This window comes from Bubalus bubalis, chromosome 2 (assembly GCF_019923935.1).
Source record: "Bubalus bubalis isolate 160015118507 breed Murrah chromosome 2, NDDB_SH_1, whole genome shotgun sequence".
Taxonomy (NCBI): Eukaryota; Metazoa; Chordata; class Mammalia; order Artiodactyla; family Bovidae; genus Bubalus; species Bubalus bubalis.
This window is the reverse complement of record NC_059158.1, coordinates 123,992,506-124,018,671: the sequence shown is the minus strand read 5'-3', so window position 1 is coordinate 124,018,671 and position 26,166 is coordinate 123,992,506. Positions and strand designations below refer to the sequence as shown.

At 39.8% G+C, this 26,166-nt stretch overlaps 1 protein-coding gene across 5 annotated transcripts in view; it reads right to left on the bottom strand.

The window, feature by feature from the left end:
• EPB41L5 (erythrocyte membrane protein band 4.1 like 5) overlaps positions 1–26,166 on the bottom strand; it is a 167,427-nt gene that overhangs the window by 119,933 nt on the left and 21,328 nt on the right. For all 5 annotated transcript variants that reach the window (XM_006057177.4, XM_006057179.4, XM_006057180.4 and 2 more), the window contains exon 3: positions 13,065–13,169. In XM_006057177.4, the coding sequence (XP_006057239.1) occupies positions 13,065–13,169 (105 nt within the window). The remainder of the gene's footprint in view (positions 1–13,064; positions 13,170–26,166) is intronic.

Sequence of the window (26,166 nt, the reverse complement as noted above, 5' to 3'; positions counted from 1 at the left end):
AAATCTTTTGATAAAATCCATTTTATTGATTAAAAATGATCATGTTTTTGGTATCATGCCTAGTAACTCTTCTCCAAGCCCCAGGTCTCAAAGATCTTCTCTTATATTTCTAAGCTTATAGTTTTACTTCTTATACTAATGTACACTATTTTTGAGTTAATTTCTATACAGGTATATGGTTTAGGTCAGGGTTCATATTTTTGCTTGATATCCAATTGCTCCAGCACAATTATTAAGACTACCCTCCTTTGACTGAATTACACTGGGTATCTTAAAAATCAGTTGCCTGGCCATACTCATGCAGAGCTCCCTATTTTGTTTCATTGATCTATGTGCCTGTGGTTCTACCAATACCACACAATCCTATTTACAGCAGTTATTCGTCTTGAAGCTAAATAGAGGAATTCTTCCCACTGTTTTTCTTTTTCAAAATTGTTTTTTAGGTATTATAGATTCTGTGCATTTTCATGTAAGTTTTCAAATAATTTTGTCAGTATCTACAAAGGATTTTCTGAAATTTTGACACAAATGGCATTAAACTTGAATATCAACTAGGGAAGAAGTGATTACTTTGCCGAGTCTTCTAAGCCATGCACATAGTATACCTCTCCATTCATTTAGCCCTCTTTTGATTTCTTTCATCAGTCACATTGTTTTTTAAAATTTAACCAGTGCTTTTTAAAAATGAAAGATTTACTCTAAAAATATGAATCTCTAACTTCTCTTAAAATATTAATACTTGAAGATCCAGCAAAGTTATTTGGCAACAAATGGCTAGAGATAGGTGGTAACTGCCCCTTCAATTCCTTTTTTGAGGGAAAAGTGATATGTTCCCTACTTCACCACAACTGCTCTACAAATCAACAGATGGCTACTTGTCAGCTACAATTTATCAACATGTTGGTGTTTTTCTGTCTCTGAATCTATCAAAAAATGGGAAAAGAAAACATATCAATAAAAAGGAAAACATATTTGAGTCAGTTCTTATGAGGTGAATTAGAATTGCAACATCCATTGGATCATCGAAAAAGCAAGCGAGTTTCAGAAAAACATCTATAGAAAAACATCTACGTCTGCTTTACTGACGACGCCAAAGCCTTTGACTATGTGGATCACAACAAACTGTGGAAAATTCTTCAAGAGATGGGAATACCAGACCCACCTTAACTGCCTCCTGAGAAATCTGTATGTAAGTCAAGAAACAACTGGACATGGAACAACAGTTCAGTTCAGTCCCTCAGTCATGTCCGACTCTTTGTGACCCAGTGGACTGCAGCATGCCAGGCCTCCCTGTCTATCACCAGCTCCCAGAATTTACTCAAACTCATGTCCATTGAGTTGGTGATGCCATCCAACCATCCCATCCTCTGTCATCCCCTTCTCTTCCCGCCTTCAATCTTTCCCAGCATCAGGGTCTTTTCTAAGGAGTCAGTTCTAACCATCAGGTGGCCAAAGGATTGGAGTTTCAGCTTCCACACGAGTTTTCCAATGAATATTCAAGACTGATTTTCTTTAGGATAGACTGCTTTGATCTCCCTGCACTCCAAAGGACTCTCAAGAGTCTTCAACACAATTCAAAACCATCAATTTTTCGGTTCTCAGCTTTCTTTATAGTCCAACTATCACATCTATACATGACTACTAGAAAAATCACAGCTTTGACTAGGCAGACCTTTGCTGGCAAAGTTAATGTCTCTGCTTTTTAATATGCTGTCTAGGTTGGCCATAACTTTTCATCCAAGGAGCAAGCATCTTTTAATTTCCTGGCTTCAGTCACCATCTGCAGTGATTCTGGAGCCCCCAAAAATTAAGTCTATCATTGTTTCCACGTCTATTTGCCATGAAGTGATGGGACCAGACGCCATGATCTTCGTTTTCTGAATGTTGAGTTTTAAGCCAACTTTTTTACTCCCCTCTTCATTTTCATCAAGAGGCGCTTTAATTCTTCTTCGCTCTCTGCCATAAAGGTGGTGTCACCTGCATATCTGAGGCTATTGATATTTCTCCCTACAATCTTGATCCCAGCTTGTGCTTCATCCAGCCCAGCATTTCACATGATGTACTCTGCATATAAGTTAAATAAGCAGGGGGACAATATACAACCTTGATGTATTCCTTTTCCTATATGGAATCAGTTGGTTGTTCCATGTCGAGTTCTAACTATTGCTTCTTGACCTCCATACAGATTTCTCACAATGCAGGTCAGGTGGTCTGGTATTCTCAGCTCTTTTAAGAATTTTTCAGAGTCTGTTGTGGTCTACACAGTCAAAGGCTTTAGCATAGTCAGTAAAGCAGAAGTAGACGTTTTTCTAGAACTCTCTTGCTTTTTCGATGATCCAGCAGATGTTGGCAATTTGATCTCTGGTTCCTCTGCCTTTTCTTAATCCAGCTTGAGCATCTGGAAGTTCACAATTCACGTACTACCGAACCCTGGCTTGGAGAATTTTGAGCATTACTTTACTAGCATGTGAGATGAGTGCAACTGCGCGGTAGTTTGAGCATTCTTTGGCATTGCCTTTCTTTGGGATTGGAGTGAAAACGGACCTTTTCCAGTCCTGTGGCCACTGCTGAGTTTTCCAAATTGCTGGCATACTGAGTGCAGCACTTTCACAGCATTATATTTTAGCATCGGAAATAGCTCAACTGGAATGCCATCACCTCCACTAGCTTTGTTCATAGTGAGGCTTCCTAAGGCCCACTTGACTTCACATTCCAGGATGTCTGGCTCTGCGTTGCTGATGAGACCATCATGATCAGTTAGAATTGGACATGGAACAGCAAACTGGTTCCAAATAGGAAAAGGAGTATGTCAAGGCTATACAGTGTCACCCTGCTTATTTAACTTATATGTAGAGTATATCATGCGAAATGTTGGGCTGGATGAAGCACAAGCTGGAATCAAGATTGCTGGGAGAAATATATCAGTAACCGCAGATATACAGATGACACTGCCCTTATGGAAGAAAGCAAAGAAGAACCAAAGAGCCTCTCAATGAAAGAGAAAGGAGAGTGAAAAAGTTGGCTTAAAACTCAACATTCAAAAAACTAAGATCATGGCACCCAGTCCCATCACTTCATGGCAAATAGATGGGTAAACAATGGAAACAGTGACAGACTTTATTTTGGAGGGCTCCAAAATCACTGCAGATGGTAACTGCAGCCATGAAATTAAAAGACACTTGGAAGAAAAGCTATGACCAACCTAGACAGCATATTAAAAAGCAGAGACATTACTTTGCCAGCAAAGGTCTGTCTAGTCAAAGCTATGGTTTTTCCAGTAGTTGTATATGGATCTGAAGATTGGACCATAAAGACAGTTGAGCACCGAAGTATCGATGCTTTTGAATTGTGGTGTTGGAGAAGACTCTTGAGAGTCCCTTGGACTGCAGGGAGATCCAACCAGTCCATTCAAAAGGAAATCAGTCCTGAATATTCACTGGAAGGACTGACGCTGAAGCTGAAACTCCAATCCTCTGGCCACCTGATGGGAAGAAGTGACTCATTGGAAAAAACCCTGGTGCTGGGAAAGATTGAAGGTGGGATGAGAAGGGAACAACAGAAGATGAGATGGTTGGATGGGATCACTGACTCGATGGACATGAGTTTGAGCAAGCTCCGGGAGTTAGTGATGGACAGGGAGGCCTGGCATGCTGCAGTCCACTGGGTCACAAAGAGTCAGACACGACTTGAGCAACTGAACTAAACTGAACTGAATGAGGTGAATGAACCTAGAGCCTATTATACAGAGTGAAGTAAATCAGAAGAGAAAGATAAATATCATATACTAATGCATATATATGGGATCTAGAAAGATGATACTGATCAATTAATTTCCAAGGCAGCAAAGGAGAAACAGACATAGAGAACTGACTTATGGACACGCGGAGAAGGGAGGAGAGGGTAAGATATATGGAGAGAATATCATGGAAACTTCCATTATCATATGTAAAATAGCCAATGGGAATTTGCTACATGTCTTGGGAAACTCAAACAGGGTCTCTGTATCAACCTAGAGTGCCGGGGTCCAGCCCTGGAGGATCAAGGGAATTCAAAGCGGGGACGGCGTCGGCGAGGATCAGAAAACAATTGCTTAATTAAACGTTAATTAAGGATATAAAGAGTAATAGAATGAGGATACCTCAGTAGGAAAATTCAGTGGAGAAAAGAGGCTGAAATAAGGATAGCTCAGTGAGGAAATTCAGTGGAGAAAAGAGGCTGAATAATTCAGCCAGAAGGTGAGAGAAAGAATGACATGGGGAGACCAAGTTTCGGTGAACAAGGCCGGCACTTTATTTTCCAAAGTAGTTTTTATACCTTAAAAGTTATGCATAGAGGATAATGGGGGAAGGGGTGGAGTCATGCAAGGACAGCAGTTCCTGGTCCTAATCGAAGCCAGGCTTTCAAACTTATCATATGCAAAAGTTCAGGTGATTTACATCATCTTCTGGCCAGGAGGCCTGTTAACATTTTAAGAAACTTATTTTTCTCTAAAGGTGATTATTCCAAAGTCAGGCACCAGCCTCCAAAAAAGCATTAGACAAAGCTGCATTCCTATAGGGCAAAGGTGAGGTGGGCTCAATCAAGAAAAGAATTAACTCAAGGGTCCAATGTTACTACTTACATTTCTATATACCCATTATATCAATCAATACACTGCCAAGGACACAGCAGGTAAGGAGTATGGAGACTTAGCAGCAAACACTGGCCCAACAAGTGAAAAACCCTTCACCAATACAATTTCTAATCAATCTTTTAACTACTCAAAGGACTCTGTGTTTAGACAGTTTAGAACATCTCCTGCCTCTCACAGTTGGGAGGCTCTGAACAATCACATGTGGCCGGAAAAACCTATTCAGGCAGGCTAGAGGATTTCCAAAGGAGTTTGTAGGTTAAAACACTGTCACACCCAGGAATTATTAACTGGAGCTGTAAGCTAACTCTTTTTTCAGAGAGAGGTAGTGGGGGAGCAGCCCCCCCCGTAAAGTCAGAGGTGTAGGTGAGAGCACAAAGCAGAAAGTAGGCAGACTCTGGTTTTGGGGGTAGATGCTCGAGAATTTCCAGGGGGACTCCTGCGGCTCGATCCTGCCTTTGCGTATGCCGAGCCTCCTTCCTCATGACCTTTGCCACGGGCGGAGCTCGCTCCCGAACTAGAGGAGTGGGATGCAGAGGGAGATGGGAGGGAGGTTCAAGAGAGAGGGGACATACGTACACCTGTGGCTGATTTATGTTGATGTTTGACAGAAAACAACAAAAATTCTGTAAAGCAATTATCCCTCAATTTAAAAATGTTAAGTTTTTAAAAATTTTTTAAATGAAAAAAAAAGAAAACCTATCAAGCATATAGCACAATTCTAAAAAAGAAAACCTATACTTCTTAGAAGTAAATAAAACTCCCATTCTTTAACATGCATGACATCTTTCTCTTTTGTTCTTCTGATTCCTGTAGACATTTCAAGACTGAATATCATTCCTTCAAAATAAATCATACATGTTCTCTGGCAAATTGTTACCACTAATTGAATTAATTAACAATTAATTGTTACAGTTATTTTTCTCAAATTTGGCAAATTCTGACTGTACTGACCTAAAACCACTTAGTATCAAAAGAATAATACTTTCTTGCCTGGCTTAAGATATATTACTTACACATTGGAAAGTTCTATTGTACAATAAAATTACCAAATTATCATTTTTTAAAACCATCTCATCCTCTCGTCTCCTTCTCCTCCTGCCCTCAATCTTTCCCAGCATCAGGGTCTTTTCAAATGAGTCAGCTCTTCACATCAGGTGGCCAAAGTATTGGAGTTTCAGCTTCAACATCAGTCCTTCCAATGAACACCCAGGACTGATCTTTAGGATGGACTGGTTGGATCTCCTTGCAGTCCAAGGGACTCTCAAGAGTCTTCTCCAACACCACAGTTCAAAAGCATCAATTCTTCAGCGCTCAGCTTTCTTTATACTCCAATTCTTACATCCATACATGACTACTGGAAAAACCATAGCCTTGACTAGACAGACCTTTGTTGGCAAAATAATGTCTCTGCTTTTCAATATGCTATCTAGGTTGGTCATAACTTTCCTTCCAAGGAGTAAGCATCTTTTAATTTCATGGCTGCAATCACTATCTGCAGTGATTTTGGAGCCCAAAAAGATAAAGTCTGACACTGTTTCCACTCTTTCCCCATCTATTTGCCATGAAGTGATGGGACCGGATGCCATGATCTTAGTTTTCTGAATGTTGAGCTTTAAGCCAACTTTTTCACTCTCTTCTTTCACTTTCATCAAGAGGCTCTTTAGTTCCTCCTCACTTTCTGCCATAAGGGTGGTGTCATCTGCATATCTGAGGTTATTGATATTTCTCCTGGCAATCTTGATTCTGGCTTGTGCTTCCATCACAACAAACTGTGGAAAGTTCTTAAAGATGGGAATACCAACCAGACTGCCTTACCTGTCTCCCAAGAAACTGGTATGGGGTCAAGACGCAACAGAACCTTATATGGAACAACTGACTGGCTCAAAATTGGGAAAGGAGTAGGTCAAGGCTATATATATCGTTCCCTTGTTTATATGCAGAATACATCACATGAAATGCTGGGCTGGATGAATCACAAGCTGGAATCAAGATTGCCAGAAGAAATATCAACAATTTCAGATACACAGATGACACCACCCTAATGGCAAAAAGTGAAGAGGAACTAACGAGCCTCTTGAAGGTAAAGAGGACAGTGAAAAGGCTGGCTTAAAACTCAACATTCAAAAAACAAAGATTATGACATCTGGTCCCATCACTTCATGGCAAATAGATGGGGGAAAAGTGTAAACAGTGACAGATTTTTTCTTGGGCTCAAAAATCACTGCGGATAGTGACTGCAGCCACAAAATTCAAAGATGCTTGCTCCCTGAAAGGAAAGCTATGACAAACCTAGACAGTGTATTAAAAAGCAGAGACATTACTTTGCTGACAAGGGTCCATATAGTCAAAGCTATGGTTTTTCCAGTAGTCATGTATGGATGTTAAGGTTGGACCCTAAAGAAGGCTTAGTGCTGAAGAATTGATGCTTTCAAATTGTGGTGCTGGAGAAGATTCTTGAGCGTCCCTTGGACAGCAAGGAGATCAAACCAGCCAATCGTAAAGGAAATCAACCCAGAATAATCACTGCAAGGATTAATGCTGAAGTTGAAGCTCCAATACCTTGGTCACCTGATGTGAAGAGCCGACTCATTGGGAAAGACCCTGATGCTGGGAAAGACTGAGGGCAGGAGGAGAAGGGGACAACAGTAGATGAGATGGTTGAATGGCATCACTGACTCAATGGACATGAGTTTGAGCAAACTCTGGGAGATAGTGAAGGACAGGGAAACCCAGCATGCTACAGTCCATGGGATCACAAAGAGTGGGACAAGACTTAGTGATTTAACAAGAAATCCTAGTATGCCAGAATAATCCTGGTTTACTCCTATTATCCCAACCTCTCATCCATTAAGTCCACCTTTGGCTCTCTAAAGTTGCCTGGTTTAAAAACTGAAGAAACAGAAAATCTGAATATACCTGTAAAAAGTAAAGAGACTGAGTCGCTAGAGTTTTCTAGAGTCAAAAAGCTCTAGAAAAGCCCAGGGCTTCACTGGTGAATTCTACCGAGTGTTGAAGGAAGAATTAATACCAATCCTTCAGGAGAGCCTCAAAAAAATAGAAGAAAGAAGACTTTCCAACTCATTCTGATGCCAGTACTTCTCTTATTGAAACCAAAGTTATCACAAGGGAAAAAAAACACAAAAAAACTATAGACCAATATCCCTTATGAATATGGACATCAAAGTCCTCCACAAAATCAAAGTAAGCAACATATATAAAGAATTTTACACCACGAGTGCGATTTATCCCAGAAATGCAACAATGATTCAACATACCATCAAACACAGTCAATGTAATATATCATATTAACAGAATACAGGAAATATACCATATGATCCTCTCAGCAGAAAAAGCATTTAACAAAACCCAACACCATTTCATGATAAAATGATAAAGGGCATCTAGAAAAATCCCACAGGTAACATCATACTTGATGGTGAAATACTGAACACTTCCCATAAGATCAAGAATAAGACAACAATGACCACCCTTAACACTTCTATTCAACGTTTTACTCAATGTTCAAGCCAGGGCACTTAGGTAAGAAAAAGAGATTAAGTGAAAAGAAAAAGGAATAAAAGGCATTCAGACTAAAAAGGAAGAAGTTAAAACTATCCTTTTTTGGTAGATAACATGATCTTATACATAAAACACAAAAAAACTAATAAACAAGTTCAGTAAGGTTGTAAGATATAAGAAACATATACAAAAATGAATTCTATATACTAGAATCCAAACTAAATCCAAAATGATACTAAAAAAATTACATATTACAATAACATCAAAGGAATAAAATGTTTATGAGTTAGTTTAGCCAAGGAGATGAAAGATGTGTAAACAAACTATAAAGCATTGTTTAAGAAATATAAAAACATAATTCATGTGTAAGACTTAACGTTGTTAAGATGACAATACTTCCCAAACAGATATACAGATTCAGTGCAATTCTCATCAAAACTCCCAACTGCCCTCTTTGCAGAAATAGACAAGCTGATCCAAAATATATATGGGAAGTATGAGTGACCCAGAACAGCCAAAACAATCTCAAAACAGACGAATGAAATTGAAGGACTCACATTTCCCAATTTTCAAACTTACTACAAAGTAAGTAAGTTTGAAACTTACTTCACCACATGAAGGCAATGTGGTGCTGGTATAAGAAGCAACATATAGATGAATGTAACAGAACTCAGAACCCAGGAAAAAAACCCAAATATCTATGCTCAACTGACTTTCAATAAGTGTGCCAAGACCATTCAATGGGGAAAAAACCATCTTTTCAACAAGTGGTTCTAGGATCACTGGATATACACATGCATTCACATGTAAAAGAATGAAGTTTGACCCCCCCCTACTTTAGAGCTTATACCAAAATTAACTCCAAATGGATAAAGAAGAAAATATGTATAAATGTTGGTGACTATGGACTAGGTAATAGTTTAACTCTTACAACTCAATAAGAAGGAAATAACTAAATTTCAAGTGGATAAAAAATCTGAACAGACATTTATCCAAAGAAGATATACACATGATCAACAAGCACATGACCAGATGCTATCAGAGAAGAACTTTTCTATCAGAGAAGTGCAAATCAGTACTACAGTGAGACTACTCTATACCAGCTGGTATGATCAGAATCAAAAAGAAGGGGAGGGACTTGACTGGTGTTTCACTGGTTAAGAGTCTGCCTTGCAATGCAGGGGATGCAGGTCCAGTCTCTGGTGAAGGAACTAGGATCTCACAAGTTATGGAGCAGCTCTGGAGCCCACATGCCATAAGTAGAGAGTCCAAATATCACAGGATGCAAATAAGACCCAAAACAGCCAAATAAATACATTTTGGGGGGGGGGGGGCGAAGGGGGGGGGGATCTTTAAAAAAAAGAAGGGAGAATGTCATGTTGGTGAGGACATGTAGAAACTGGAACCCTTATACACTGCTGATAGGAAGGCAGAATGGTACAGTCACTATTGAAAACAATTTCGCAGTTCTTCAAAAACTTCTACATAAAGTTACCTTATAATCCAGTAGTTCCACTCCTAGATGCATATCCAAAAGAATTTAAGAGTTATGTTGAGTGCAAAAACTTGTGTGCAAATGTTCACAGCAGTGTTATTTATAACAGCCCAAAATGAATAAACCTAAATGTGTATCAGTGAACAAATAAAAATGTGGTATATCCATACAGTGGAATATTATTCAGCTGTTAAGAATCAAGTACTGATATATGCTACAATATGAATAAACCTTGAAAACATTATGCCAAGTGCATTTTCAGACTCAAAAGGCCACAAATTACATGATTCCATTTCTATGAAAGTCTCAACATTGGCAAATTCACACAAACAGAAAGATTAGCATTTGCCAGGAGCTGTGGGGAGGAGGAATGGGGAGCAACTGGTAACAGTGAACCTATGCCTATAAATGACACTCTCAGGCATAATTTGAATGGGGTCTGAAGATTAGATAGTGGTAATGTCACAATAACTTCCTGATTTTGATGACTATATTGAGTTGTGCAGGAGAACATGCTTGTCTGTAGGAAATTCAAAGGAAATGGGACATCATACTTGCAACTCTCAAATGATTGCAGAAAAATAATTACTCATATTGTTCTTGCAACTTTTCTGTAAATGCACTACTGTTTCAACTAAAACGAGTTAGTGCAACCAAAAGTAAGTAACTTAAAAAACAGCAAACTCATCTGATTACATAGGAAGAAAAGTGAACTATGACCTCATCAATTCACTTTGACTATCTCCTTAATGAATGCATAATTCTAATCATACCTATCTTGGGCTGATCTAAAATGATCAATAAACTAAATTTTAACACATTAATTTTACAAATATGGACATGCCACATATCCAAGGTTAAAATGTAGCATGTAATTCCTTGGCTCTTTTTCACTCTCACTCCCTTTAGATTTCATAGTTATGTCAACAAAGTAAGTATGATAAATAGTTATGGAAACCACGGGTTAACTTAGTTTACACAGATGATCCTCACCAAAAAAGCCACATGATCTACCAAGTTCACTATCTTCACTGATGAACTGAATTGTTTGTCAAGTATCAATTTTGTTTACTTTTGGGGTTAAATCTGGCCACACTATAAACAACTGACAATCATCTATCTCTATGTTTACTTATGTCCTAAGACCATTACGGAATCAAGTAAGTCAACACTTTGAGAATATTTAAAGTGTTGTCTAGAGTTGAGTTTTAATAGCTTTCATTTCCCAATTATTGTTCTTACAGTTTAATTTACCGAGTATTTGGCCAGAGTAGAGACTGGAAAATGTAATGCTATTTAAATTTAATCTTAATGCCTAGATTTCTGTGCACTGGGAGGCATAAACAAAAACTAAAAAGAGTAGGGATTACAAGTTCTAATGCTGGCTTTACCAGACATTTGTTATAACCATGTGAATCTAATGAGAGCAAAAACTACAGGATCTAGTAATTCAGTAAGGACTGATATTAGCAAAGAACAAATAATGCAATTCAGGAACAGCTGCATATCTGTTTCTTCTCATAATTACTTAAATATGTTAAGAAACGGGAAGAAAGTACCTAAAACCTAATATTGACTCCTCAAAAAAACAGGAAGCTGTACAAACTATCTATCTCCAAAATCATTTGTTGTTTCATCTGAATGTAAGACTTAAACTCTCTGGAGATGAGAGTTTAATGATATTAAACTCAATAGTCAACCAAGCCTGTATCAAACTAAGTAGCAGATTAGAATTAAATTCAATAAACAGTCTAGTTTATTACTTAATACATACTGGATAGCAGAGGTAACTAAGATTCATTTCCTACCCTTAGTGGATTTCGTCTAATAGAAAAGAAATAAGATTAACAAGAAATAAGAGAAATGCCTCTTATACAACATCCATCCAGAGATCAGAGCTCAAACTGGAGAAAATAGTTTTTCAAATTTTTTCATGTTTATGTGTGAACATAAACCCAGGATTCCTTAAAAATAGAAAAATTCAGTTATTTTATATGCTTCCCTGGTGGCTCAAGTGGTAGAATCCACCTGCAATTTAGGAGACCCAGGTTCAATCCTTAGGTTGGGAAGATCTCTTGGAGAAGGGAATGGCTACCCACTCTGGTATTCTTACCTGGAGAATTCTATAGAGAGAGAAGCCTAGTGGGCTTTATTATAAGTTATTTTATAAATCCTTTCAATTTTTACATCATTCATGTCAATTAGCACACTTAAAAATCACCATTTTTAATGAGCTGCAGATATTCCATTGTAAAGATGTATCAAAATTTACCTAACCAATTCCCTGTAAATAAATGCTCATGCTTTTTTTAAATTGCAGGGGAAATCAGAGAAAACAAGTGAAGCTGACATTATTAACAGCTGTACATTTACTGAAGATGCTCTATAAAGCCAGTCTAGGAGTTCATCTCCAAGAAATTTGGGTTTTGTGAAGTATCTAATAGAAGTATTCCAGTTAATTTATCAATCACACCATATCACCCCCTCACACACACACGCACACACACACACACAGACCCACTCGCAAGGAACTTGAGATTCTTATAGAATATATCTTGCTCCTGTGGTTCTAAACTCTGCAGTTATTGTGTCACTAAACACAGAAACACCATCACAGATGTCCAGAAAACAAGGCTCAATGTCCTGATATCCCTCTTCTGCCCCCCACCCCTGCAAATGCCCTACTCTAGACCCTAGTATCACTTTTATCCCCAAAATGTTTGCACTGACTCTGACTTTCATCTCTGTCCACTCCAAACAATCCTACATAATATTCCTATTAAAACTTCGTAAAGCAAAATATAACCTCCCTGACTGAAAAAGCCTAATCCCAGTTATTAGAGAATACTGCCAAATTATTATTAACACTTCTGCAGCTCAGTGTGGATGATGCGGCCACTGATTCATCTTCCAATCTTAATCACTACTTTTTTTCAAATACTGGACAAATTCTTTGAAAAGCCCCCAACTTCCTATCCTATTATATACACTGTTCTCTCACCTGAAATGCAGGTCAAAGAGCATCTATTTACAGACAGAGAATCACAGAGCTGGAAGGGATATTAGGAATATTTTAGTTCAATATTCACCTTAATTGCAAACTAGGAACTTCTATCATTCACCCAAGAGCCCAAAAAACCCCCCTCCCCTCACACAGCGTTCACTCTAGTCTGCTCAAGACCAATCCAGTGGTTGAGATTTCCAAGCCTCATTTGCAGAGATCATGCTCTGGGAATATGGCTTAGGGTTAGACCTTTTTTTAAAAAAATAAATAAATAAGCACTTCGGGTTATTCCGAGAAAATTACAGGAAAAAAAGACGACATTTCAGTATATGTAACCTTCTAGCACTGAGAACATCATCTGACATTTTCCATTTCTGTCCCCATTTTAGAACCTCCAAAAACCAGATACTCACCGCTACTTGTGCCGAATCCATAAATCTCAGTCCAAAATAGTCACTTTCAATAAGGTCCAAGTGGTACATAATCTGATCAAATAGCTCTTGTCCTTTGGCTTTTTTCTGAAATGGCAAGAAAATAAATCAGTGAGTGGCTTATAAGATCAACAAGCCTGCATTCAAAATAGTTTTAATTACAAAAGAGCTCTTAAAAGAAATATTAACTGCAACACCAAAAGCATAACCATGTAGCAGGTAATGGGGAAGACACTATGGTTTTCCAATAAGCCGTTTAAGACCAGAAAAGAGTTTGTGATCTATTATTTGCTTTCCTGGACAGTGCTACTGCCTATCAACGAACAAGTATTACTTTCTACACCGACCACTTAACGTAAGGAGAAACTCTTGTTTTATCTTTTCAATTTTTAGGGTCCCTATTTTAAAGGAGCTTTATAATGTAGCTGGAAAGAGAAAACAAAAAAACTTAGAACACTTAAGCACCAATCATGTGAAACTAACTGTATTTGCCAAAGAGAAGAGTCACTGAAACTAGAATCGTCAGTGAAGACATGAAGATCAGCCTTAAACTGGACTTGAATGTAGTGAGAAATAACAAAAGCAGAAATGGAAGATGGGAGGGAACGCAGACAGCAGTAAACTACTGAGATCAACAAGACGTCACCAAACTGGAGGGAGTCAAGGTGATAAAGAAACTTGCATGGAAAAAGCAGGTTGTAAAGTATGATCTCAGGAACTCTGAGGGATCCCCACACAAAAGATCCACATGGTCCCAGGATTCTCCTCATGTACCCTCAATCAGAACATATTGCAAAAGAGTGTATTATAACAGCAGGTAAGAGACTCTAAGTACAGTCTATTAAATCAGGCATTAAAGAAATTTGCAAACACTCTTCTCACTAAATTTCTATGTTGTTCAGTAAGACTCTTCATAAAAATGTTACTTGTTAACCTACAAAAGGTATATATTGCTATTTTTAAATTAATCACTAAAGTTTTTATTTTCGGCTGTACCATGTGGCATGCGGGATCATAGTTCCCCAACCAGGGATGGAACCTGTGCCCCCTACATTGGAAGCATGGAGACTTAACCACTGGACCACCAGATCAGTCCACAGTTTTTCAGCTGTAATTTCTAATCGGTCAGATCAGATCAGATCAGATCAGTCGCTCATTCGTGTCAGACTCTTTGCGACCCCATGAATCGCAGCACGCCAGGCCTCCCTGTCCATCACCAACTCCAGAAGTTCACTGAGACTCACGTCCATAGAGTCAGTGATGCCATCCAGTCATCTCATCCTCTTTCGTCCCCTTCTCCTACTGAGCCCAATCCCTCCCAGCATCAGAGTCTTTTCCAATGAGTCAACTCTTTGTATGAGGTGGCCAAAGTACTGGAGTTTCAGCTTTAGCATCATTCCTTCCAAAGAAATCCCAGGGCTGATCTCCTTCAGAATGGACTGGTTGGATCTCCTTGCAGTCCAAAGGACTCTCAAGAGTCTTCTCCAACACCACAGTGCAAAAGCCTCAATTCTTCAGCACTCAGCCTTCGTCACAGTCCAACTCTCACATCCATACATGACCACTGGAAAAACCATAGCCTTGACTAGACGAACCTTTGTTGCCAAAGTAATGTCTCTGCTTTTCAATATGCTATCTAGGTAGGTCATAACTTTCCTTCCAAGGAGTAAGCGTCTTTTAATTTCATGGCTGCAGTCACCATCTGTGGTGATTTTGGAGCCCAGAAAAATAAAGTCTGACACTGTTTCCACTGTTTCACCATCTATTTCCCATGAAGTGGTGGGACCAGATGCCATGATCTTCGTTTTCTGAATGTTGAGCTTTAAGCCAACTTTTTCACTCTCCACTTTCACTTTTATCAAGAGGCTTTTGAGTTCCTCTTCACTTTCTGCCATAAGGTTGGTGTCATCTGCATATCTGAGGTTATTGATATTTCTCCCGGCAATCTTGATTCCAGCTTGTGTTTCTTCCAGTCCAGCGTTTCTCATGACGTGCTCTGCATATAAGTTAAATAAACAGGGTGACAATATACAGCCTCGACGAACTCCTTTTCCTATTTGGAACCAGTCTGTTGTTCCATGTCCAGTTCTAACTGTTGCTTCCTGACCTGCATACAGATTTCTCAAGAGGCAGGTCAGGTGGTCTGGTATTCCCATCTCTTTCAGAATTTTCCACAGTTTATTGTGATCCACACAGTCAAAGGCTTTGGCATAGTCAATAAAGCAGAAATACATGTTTTTCTGGAACTCTCTTGCTTTTTCTATGATCCAGCGGATGTTGGCAATTTGATCTCTGGCTCCTCTGCCTTTTCTAAAACCAGCTTGAACATCAGGAAGTTCACGGTTCACATACTGCTGAAGCCTGGCTTGGAGAATTTTGAGCATTACTTTACTAGCGTGTGAGATGAGTGCAACTGTGCGGCAGTTGGAGCATTCTTTGGCATCGTCTTTCTTTGGGATTGGAATGAAAACTGACCTTTTCCAGTCCTGTGGCCACTGCTGAGTTTTCCAAATTTGCTGACATATTGAGTGCAGCACTTTCACAGCATCATCTTTCAGGATTTGAAATAGCTCAACTGGAATTCCATCACCTCCACTAGCTTTGTTCGTAGTGATGCTTTCTAAGGCCCACTTGACTTCACATTCCAGGATGTCTGGCTCTAGGTCAGTGATCACACCATTGTGATTATCTGGGTCGTGAAGATCTTTTTTGTACAGTTCTTCTGTGTATTCTTGCCATCTCTTCTTAATAACTTCTAACTATCCACAAATATAACCTACATATCCTCAATCTTTATATATGTCCTATCCATGTCCCTCTCTTATATAGCTTTAAATTATTTAAGACTATTTCCTATTAAAAAAAATGTAGCTGGCTTTTTTATTGAATCATCAGTTTCTGCTTTTTAATTGATGACTTGATGACTTAAACAATTTGTCCACTGCTTTTCCCACACTTTCTATTGCAACATCTCCTTTCTATTTGATAAAGTGCCATCCCTTCACCAAGACAGAACACCATGCTCAATTTTCTGGAATTGAGCTGTAGGACTTGCTTGTATTTTTTTGAGATTCTTTGCCAGTTGCTTCATTTTCTATTATTTTCTCCCATTCTGAAGGCTGCCTTTTCACCTTGCTTATAGTTCCCTTTATTGAAAGCTTTTTAGTTGGGTCCCATTTGTTTATTTTTGCTTTTATTTCCATTACTCTGGGAGGTGGGTCATAGAGGATCCTGCTATGATTTATGTCAGAGAGTGTTTTGCCTGTGTTTTCCTCCAGGAGTTTTATAGTTTCTGGTCTTACATTTAGATCTTTAATCCATTTTGAGTTTATTTTTGTGCATGGTGTTAGAAAGTGCTCTAGTATCATTCTTCTACAAGTGGTTGACCAGTTTTCCCAGCACCACTTGTTAAAGAGATTATCTTTTCTCCACTGTATATTCTTGCCTCCTTTGTCAAAGATAAGGTGTCCATAAGTGCGTGGATTCATCTCTGGGCTTTCTATTTTGATCCATTGATCTATGTTTCTGTCTTTGTGCCAGTACCATACTGTCTTGATGACTGTAGCTTTGTAGTAGAGGTTGAAGTCAGGCTGGTTGATTCCTCCAGTTCCATTCTTCTTTCTCAAGATTTGCTTTGGCTATTCGAGGTTTTTTGTATTTCCATACAAATTGTGAAATTTGTTCTAGTTCTCTGAAAAACACTATTGGTAGCTTGATAGGGATTGGATTGAATCTACAAATTACTTTGGGTAGTATACTCATTTTCACTATATTGATTCTTCCAATCCATGGACATGGTGTATTTCTCCATCTATTTGTGTCCTCTTTGATTTCTTTCATCAGTGTTTTATAGTTTTCTATATATAGGTTTTTTGTTTCTTTAGGTAGATATATTCCTAAGTATTTTATTCTTTTCATTGCAATGGTGAATGGAATTGCTTCCTTAATTTCTCTGCTTTCTCACTGTTAGTGTATAGGAATGCAAGGGATTTCTGTGTGTTAATTTTATATCCTGCAACTTTGCTATATTCATTGACTAGCTCTAGTAATTTTCTGGTGGAGTCTTTAGGGTTTTCTATGTAGAGGATCATGTCATATGCAAACAGTAAGAGTTTTACTACTTCTTTTCCAATCTGGATTCCTTTTCTTTCTTTTTCTTCTCTGACTGCTGTGGCTAAAACTTCCAAAACTATGTTGAAGAGTGGTGGTGAGAGTGGGCACCCTTGTCTTGTTCCTGACTTTAGGGGAAATGCTTTCAATTTTTCACCATTGAGGATAATGTTTGCTGTGGGTTTATCATATATGGCTTTTATTATGTTGAGGTATGTTCCTTCTATGCCTGCTTTCTGTAGAGTTTTTAATCATAAATGGATGTTGAATTTTGTCAAAGGCTTTCTCTGCATCTATTCAGATAATCATATAGTTTTTATCTTTCAATTTGTTAAATAATACTTGTTATTTTATGTACTTTCTTTTTCTGTTGGGTAATACCCAACACAATGAATGTAAAAGGGTATCTCACATGATTAATTTTTTTTGGGGGGGGAAGGGGACTGTGCTGGGTCTTGTTCCTGTGCTCAGACTTTCTCTAGTTGCACTATGTGGGCTTGTCACTGCAGTGGCTTCTCTTGTTGTGGAGCACAAGCTCTAGGGTGCAAACATGGGCTCAGGGCATTGGCTCAGTATTTGTGATGCAGAGGCTTAGCTGTCCCATGGCATGTGGGATCTTTCTGGATCAGGGATTGAACCTGTGTCCCCTGCATTGCCAGCCGGATTCTTAACCATTAGACCACCAGGAAAGTCTCTCTGTTGTGATTTTGATTTACATTTCCCAAATGCCTAGTCATGTTAAGCATGCTTCATGTGCTTACTGGACATCTGCATATCTTCTTTGGAGAAATATCTATTCCAGTCTTTTTCCCATTTTTGATGTGACTTGCTTTTTGTTGCTGAGTTGTATTTATCTATTCTATATATTAATCTTTGTGTATGAGATACACAATTTGCAAATCTTTTCTACCATTCTGAGTTGTCTTCTTACTCACTTGATAGTGAATGTCCTTTAAAGTAAGCTACTTTTATTTTTTATGTTGCTGTTCTTTAGCTAAGTCATGTCCCACTCTTTGCAACCTCATTGACTGCAGCACACAAGGCTTCCCTGTCCTTCACCATCTTCCAGAGTTTGCTCAAAATCATGTCCACTGAATCAGTGAGACCATCTAACCATCACATCCTCTGTTGCCACCTTCTCCTTCTGCAATCAATCTTTCCCAGCACCAGAGTCTTTTCCAATGAGTCAGCTCTTTGAATCAGGTGGCCAAACTACTGGAGTTTCAGCATCAGTCCTTCCAATGAATATTCAGGACTGATTTCCTTTAGGATTGACTGGTTTGATCTCCTTGCTGACCAAGGGACTCTCAACAGTCTTATCCAGCAGCACAGTTCAAAACCATCAATTTTTCAGTACTCCACCTTCTTAATGGTCCAACTGTCACATCTGTGCATAACTACTTGAAAAACTACAGCTCTGACTATAACTTCACGGGCAAAATGATGTTTCTGCTTTTTAATAAACTGTCTAGGTTTGTGACAGCTTTCCTTCCAAGAAGCAACCATCTTTAAATTTTGTGGCTGCAGTCACTGAAGGTAGTAATTCTTGAGCCCAATAAAATAAAGTCTCGCACTGTTTTCACTTTTTCCCCTTCTATTTGCCATGAAGTGATAAGACCAGATGCCATGACCTTCATTTTTTAAATGCTGAGTTTTAAGCCTACCTTTTCACTCTCTTCTTTCACCTTCATCAAGAGGCTCTTTAGTTCCTCTTCACTTTCTGCCATTAAAGTGGTATTTTCTGCGTATCTTCAGTTCAGTTGCTCAGTCGTGTCCAACACTTTGTGACCCCATGGACTGCAGCACGCCAGGCCGCCCTGTCCATCACCAACTCCCAGAGTTTACTCAAACTCATGTCCACTGAGTTGGTGATGCCATCCAACCATTTCATCCTCTGTCATCCCCTTCTCCCACCTTCAATCTTTCCCAGCATCAGGGTGTTTTTTCTACTGACTCAGCTCTTTGCATCAGGTGGCCAAAGTATTGGAGTTTCAGCTTCAGCATCAGTCCTTCCAATAAATATTCAGGATTGATTTCCTTTAGGATGGACTTACTGGATCTCCTTGCAGTCCAAGGGACTCTCAAGAGTCTTCTCCAACACCACAGTTCAAAAGCATCAAGTCTTCAGTGCTCAGCTTTCTTTATAGTCCAACTCTCACATCCATACATGACTATTGGAAAAACCATAGCTTTGACTAGACGGACCTTTGCTGGCAAAGTAAAGGCTCTGCTTTTTAATATGTTGTCTAGGTTGGTCAGAGCTTTTCTTCCAAGGAGCATGTGTCTTTTAATTTCACGGCTGCAGTCACCATCTGCAGTGATCTTCGAGCCCCCCAAAATAAAGTCGGTCACTGTTTCCATTGTTTCCCCATCTATTTGCCATGAAGTGCTGGGACTGGATGCCATGATCTTAGTTTTCTGAATGTTGAATTTTAAGCCAACTTCTTCAATCTGTTCTTTCACTTTCATCAAGGAGCTCTTTAGTTCCTCTTTGCTTTCTTCCGTAAGTGTGGTGTCATCTGCATATCTTAGGTTGTTGATATTTCTCCCAGCAATCTTGATTCCAGCTAGTGAGTCAACCAGCATGGCATTTCTCATGATGTACTTTGTATATATGTTAAATAAGCAAGGTCAAAATATACAGCCTTGACGTACTCCTTTCCCAATTCTGAACCAGTCTGATATTCTATACCCAATTCTAACTGCTGCTTCTTGTCCTGGATACAGGTTTCTCAGGATGAAATCTAACTTATTTATATTCTCTTCTGCTGCCTGTATTTTATCGTCATTTCAAAAAATCATTGTCAGATCTAATGTCATGGAGATTTTCCCCTACGTTTCCTTCTGAGAGTTTTACAGTTTTAACCCTCACACCTGAAAGTCATTCTGGGTCTACACCTATTCTGATTACTGTGGATTTCTTCATGACAACCAAGCAATTAACTCCGTTCTCTAAGAAGACTGAATGGATGTCAGTTCAATTCAGTTTAGTTCAGTCGCTCAGTCATGTCCAACTCTTTGCGACCCCATGAACTGCAGCACTCCAGGCCTCCCTTTCCATCACAATCTCCCGGAGTTCACTCAAATTCACGTCCATCGAGTCGGTGATGCCATCCAGCCATCTCATCCTCTGAGTCCCCTTTTCCTCCTGCCTCCAATCCCTCCCAGCAGCAGAGTCTTTTCCAATGAGTCAACTCTTGGCGTGAGGTGGCCAAAGTACTGGAGTTTCAGCTTTAGCATCATTCCTTCCAAAGAAATCCCAGGGCTGATCTCCTTCAGAATGGACTGGTTGGATCTCCTTGCAGTCCAAGGGACTCTCAAGAGTCTTCTCCAACACCACAGTGCAAAAGCATCAATTCTTCGGCGCTCAGCCTTCTTCACAGTCCAACTCTCACATCCATACATGACCACTGGAAAAACCATAGCCTTGACTAAATGGACCTTTGTTGTCAGAGTAATGTCTCTGCTTTTCAATATGCTGTCTAGGTTGGTCATAACTTTTCTTCCAAGGAGTAAGCATCTTTTAATTTCATGGCTGCAGTCACCATCTGCAGTGATTCTGGAACCCAAAAAGATAAAGTCTGACACTGTTTCCACTGTTTTCCCATCTATTTCCCATGAAGTAATGGGACCAGACGCCATGATCTTCGTTTTCTGAATGATCAGCTTTAAGCCAACTTTTTCACTCTCCACTTTCACTTTCATCAAGAGGCTTTTGAGTTCCTCTTCACTTTCTGCCATAAAGGTGGTGTCATCTGCATATCTGAGGTTATTGATATTTCTCCCGGCAATCTTGATTCCAGCTTGTGCTTCTTCCAGCCCAGCGTTTCTCATGATGGACTCTGCATGTAAGTTAAATAAGCAGGGTGACAATATACAGCCTTCACGTACTCCTTTTCCTATGTGGAACCAGTCTATTGTTCCATGTCCAGTTCTAACTGTTGCTTCCTGACCTGCATATACGTTTCTCAAGAGGCAGGTCAGGTGGTCTGGTATTCCCATTTCTTTCAGAATTTTCCACAGTTTATTGTGGTCCACACAGTCAAAGGCTTTGGCATAGTCAATAAAGCAGAAATACATGTTTTTCTGGAACTCTCTTGCTTTTCCATGATCCAGCGGATGTTGGCAATTTGATCTCTGGTTCCTCTGCCTTTTCTAAAACCAGCTTGAACATCAGGAAGTTCACGGTTCACATACTGCTGAAGCCTGGCTTGGAGAATTTTGAGCATTACTTTACTAGTGTGGGAGATGAGTGCAACTGTGCAGTAGTTAGAACATTCTTTGGCATCATCTTTCTTTGGGATTGGAATGAAAACTGACCTTTTCCAGTCCTGTGGCCACTGCTGAGTTTTCCAAATTTGCTGACATATTGAGTGCAGCACTTTCACAGCATCATCTTTCAGGATTTGGAATAGCTCAACTGGAATTCCATCACCTCCACTAGCTTTGTTCATAGTGATGCTTTCTAAGGCCCACTTGACTTTACATTCCAGGATGTCTGGCGCTAGGTGAGTGATCACACCATCGTGATTATCTGGGTCGTGAAGATCTTTTTTTGTACAGTTCTTCTGTGTATTCTTCCCCAAGCTTGTGCCAGGTCCAGAACGCTAGGTTGGGACGGAGGTGACGCGATTGAGGAGGTCCGAGAGGAGGTGTTGTCTCCACTGCACAGAGGCGGGCCTGGGGTTCGGCGCCTCCCGGGGTGCCCAGCATCAGGCCCGGGAGCAGACCGCGACTTGGGCATCCCCCCCCCCCAACCGCCTCTCCAGCAGTCCAACCCCCCTGCACCCAGGAGTTCAATGGTGGCAGCAGCGTTGAGGGACCCACCTCAGAGTAGTATGAGTAGAGGAGCTACTCCATGTTCAAGGTCAGGAGAGGTGGCGGTGAGAAGATACCCCTCGTCCAAGGTAAGGAAAAGTGGCTGCCCTTTGCTGGAGCAGCCGTGAAGAGACATCCCATGTCCAAGGTAAGAGAAACGCCAGTAAGTTAAGACTGTAGGTGTTGCAAGAGGGCACCAGAGGGCAGACACACTGAAACCATAATCACAGAAAACTAGTCAATCTAGTCACACTAGGACCACAGCCTTGTCCAACTCAATGAAACTAAGCCATGCCCTGTGGGGCCACCCAAGATGGGTGGGTCATGGTGGAGAGGTCTGACAGAATGTGGTCCACTGGAGAACGGAGTGGCAAACCACTTCAGTATTCTTGCCTTGAGAACCCCATGAACAGTATGAAAAGGCAAAATGATAGGATACTGAAAGAGGAACTCCCCAGGTCAGTAGGTGCCCAATATGCTACTGGAGATCAGTGGAGAAATCACTCCAGAAAGAATGAAGGGATGGAGCCAAAGCAAAAACAATACCCAGTTGTGGATATGACTGGTGATAGAAGCAAGGTTCAATGCTGTAAAGAGCAATATTGTATAGGAACCTGGAATGTTAGGTCCATGAATCAAGGCAAATTGGAAGTGGTCAATCAGGAGATGGCAAGAGTGAACGTCGACATTCTAGGAATCAGCGAACTAAAATGGACTGGAATGGGTGAATTTAAATCAGATGACCATTATATCTACTACTGTGGGCAGGAATCCCTTAGAAGAAATGGAGTAGCCACCATGGTCAACAAAAGAGTCCGAAATGCAGTACTTGGATGCAATCTCAAAAACGACAGATGATCTCTGTTCATTTCCAAGGCAAATCATTCAATACAACAGTAATCCAAGTCTATGCCCCAACCAGTAACGCTGAAGAAGCTGAAGTTGAACCATTCTATGAAAACCTACAAGATCTTTTAGAACTAACACCCCCAAAAGATGTCCTTTTCATTATAGGGGACTGGAATGTAAAAGTAGGAAGTCAAGAAACACCTGTAGTAACAGGCAACTTTGGCCTTGGAGTACAGAATGAAGCAGGGCAAAGGCTAATAGAATTTTGCCAACAGAACGCACTGGTCATAGCAAACACCCTCTTCCAACAACACAAGAGAAGACTCTACACATGGACATCACCAGATGGTCAACAATGAAATCAGATTGATTATATTCTTTGCAGCCAAAGATGGAGAAGCTCTATAGAGTCAGCAAAAACAAGACTGGGAGCTGACTGTGGCTCAGATCATGAGCTCCTTATTGCCATATTCAGACTTAAATTGAACAAAGTAGGGAAGACCACTAGACCATTCAGGTATGACCTAAATCAAATCCCTTATGCTTATACAGTGGAAGTGAGAAATAGATTTAAGGGCCTAGATCTGATAGACAGAGTGCCTGATGAACTATGGAATGAGGTTCATGACACTGTACAGGAGACAGGGATCAAGACCATCCCCATGGAAAAGAAATGCAAAAAAGCAAAATGGCTGTCTGGGGAGGCCTTACAAATAGCTGTGAAAAGAAGAGAAGTGAAAAGCAAAGGAGAAAAGGAAAGACACAAGCATCTGAATGCAGAGTTCCAAAGAACAGCAAGACGAGATAAAGACTTCCTCAGCGATCAATGCAAAGAAATAGAGGGAAACAACAGAATGGGAAAGACTAGAAATCTCTTCAAGAAAATTAGAGATACCAAGGGAACATTTCATGCAAAGATGGGCTCGATAAAGGACAGAAGTGGTATGGACCTAACAGAAGCAGATTAAGAAGAATGGATGTCAGACACACTCAACTCTGACACTTACTGGAGACAGCATCAGACTCCATGGGTTAAGCTCAGTCCCACAAGACTGCCCCTACTTCAGATGCCAGTCACAGTCCAGTCTATTACTGGTGCTTCTGATCAACTGGCTATTAAATGGGTTCTCAAGACCCCCTCCTTGGCTTCAATTAATTTGCTAGAATAGTTCACAGAGTTTAGGAATCAGTTTGCTCACTAGATTTAACAAAGGATATCAGCAGAGACAAATTAACAGCCAGATGAGAGGATACACAGGTCAAGGTACCAAATACAAGAGCTCCTGTCCCAGTGGAGTTTGAGACCAAGCACGTGGAAGTGTTCTGGTTCACCAACCCAGAAGTTCTCCAAACTTGTCCTTTGGGGTTTTTATGAAGGCCTCATTAATTAGGCATGATGGATTAAATGACTGGTCACTGGTGACTGAATACAATTTCTGGCCCCTATTCCCTTCCAACTGGTCTTAGGGTAGCAGTGGGTGCCAAAGTTCCAACCTTCTAATCACCTGGTTAGTTCCCCTAGCAACCAGCCACCATCAGCTGGTTACTGAAGGGCTTTCCAAGTCACAGCATTAACGTATCAAAAACACTTTGCGGACTCGTATCACTTAGAAAATTCCAAGAGTTTTAGGAGTTCTGTGCCAGAAACAGGACGAAGATTAAATATATGTTTATTGTAAATCACAATACTACAGTTGTCTTTGATCCATTCTGAGTTAATATTTTGGGCTTCCCTAGTGGCTCAGTGGTAAAGAACCCAACTGCCAATGCAGGGGACGTAGGTTCGGTCCCTGGGACAGGAAGAGCCCCCAGAGAAGGAAATGGCAACCCACTCTAGTATACTTGCCTGGGAAATCCCACGGACAGAGGAGCCTGGCGGGCAACAGTCCACAGGGTTGCAAAAGAGTTGGACACAACTTAGGGACTAAACAACAACAATAACAGAAGCATCCAATTTAACTCTTTTGCATGTGGTTATTCAATTTTCCCAGCATCACTTGCTAAAAAGACTCTTGCCCACTGAATGGTGTTAGCATCTTTGTGGAAAATCATTTGGCCATATATTTGAAGGTTTATTTCTAGACCCTGCAATTTGCTCCACTGATCTGTATGTCTGTTCATATCCCAGAACCACACTGTTTTGATTACTATAGCTTGATATTAAGTTTTCAAATCAAGATATGCGAGGGCAATCTTTCCCTTCTTTTTCAAGACTCTTCTGGATATTTGGAATCCCATGAGATTCCATATAAATTTAGAATAGTCTGTCCTATGTCTTAAAAAAATATTCTTGGAATTTTAATAGGGATTGCACTGAATCTACAGATCATTTTGGACAGCACTGTCCTCTTAATAACATTAAATCTTTCAATCCACAGACATGGGCTATCTTTCCATGTATTTAGATATTCTTTTCATTTCTCTTAGTAATGTTTTGAACTTGTCAGTGTACATGTTTTTTGCCTCCTTGGTCAAATTTATTCCTAAGTATTTTCTTCTCCTTGGTGCTACAGTAAAGGTATTATTGTCTTAATTTTATTTTTGGATTGCTCATTACTAGTGTATAGAAGGGCACTTGACTTTTGTTGCTTGATTTTGTATCCTGCAACATTGTCGAATTCTTTTATTACTCTAATGGTTTTACTGTGGAATCTTTAAGGTTTTCCACTTGTAAGATCATGTCATCTTGAACAGAGGTAATTCTACTTCTTCCCTTAGAATTCAGATGCCTATCATTTCTTTTTTCTGCCTAGCCTAGCTGCTTTGGCTAGAACTTCCAATATTATGCTGAATTAAAGTGCTAAAAGCAGGTAACCTTGTTCTAGTCTTAGGGAAAAAGAAACTTCTTTTATCTTCCATTTCTTAACTTCTCTCTTAAGCTTCTTATTTTGCTTATATTCCTTCCTCTTATGAGAAGAGTTTCTAAATATGATCTTCCAACTCACTAATTTGTCCTTTATCTTAGATTTGTCTCCTTATTTTGGCCATAGTCATCAGGATTAATAAACTTCTCTGGATTATGTATAACAAGAGAATGGGCTCAACCCTAGTCTGTCAGCTCCATTTAGCTATGAGAAATTAGTAGAGGTGTAGATGAGTTCTAGAGGACAGTTCCAAGAATCAGAAAACCAGAGTCAATCACTTCCCATTCAACAAACAACTTTTCACATCAGTGATTCACACCCATTCCAAAGGAAAAGGTAATATAACACTGAAAAGGATATCTTTTCATTACAATATATCACTCCCTAAGAGTTTGATGGAAGAGGGATAGGGAATTTAGGTTAAGAAATTTTAGAGGTGAAGA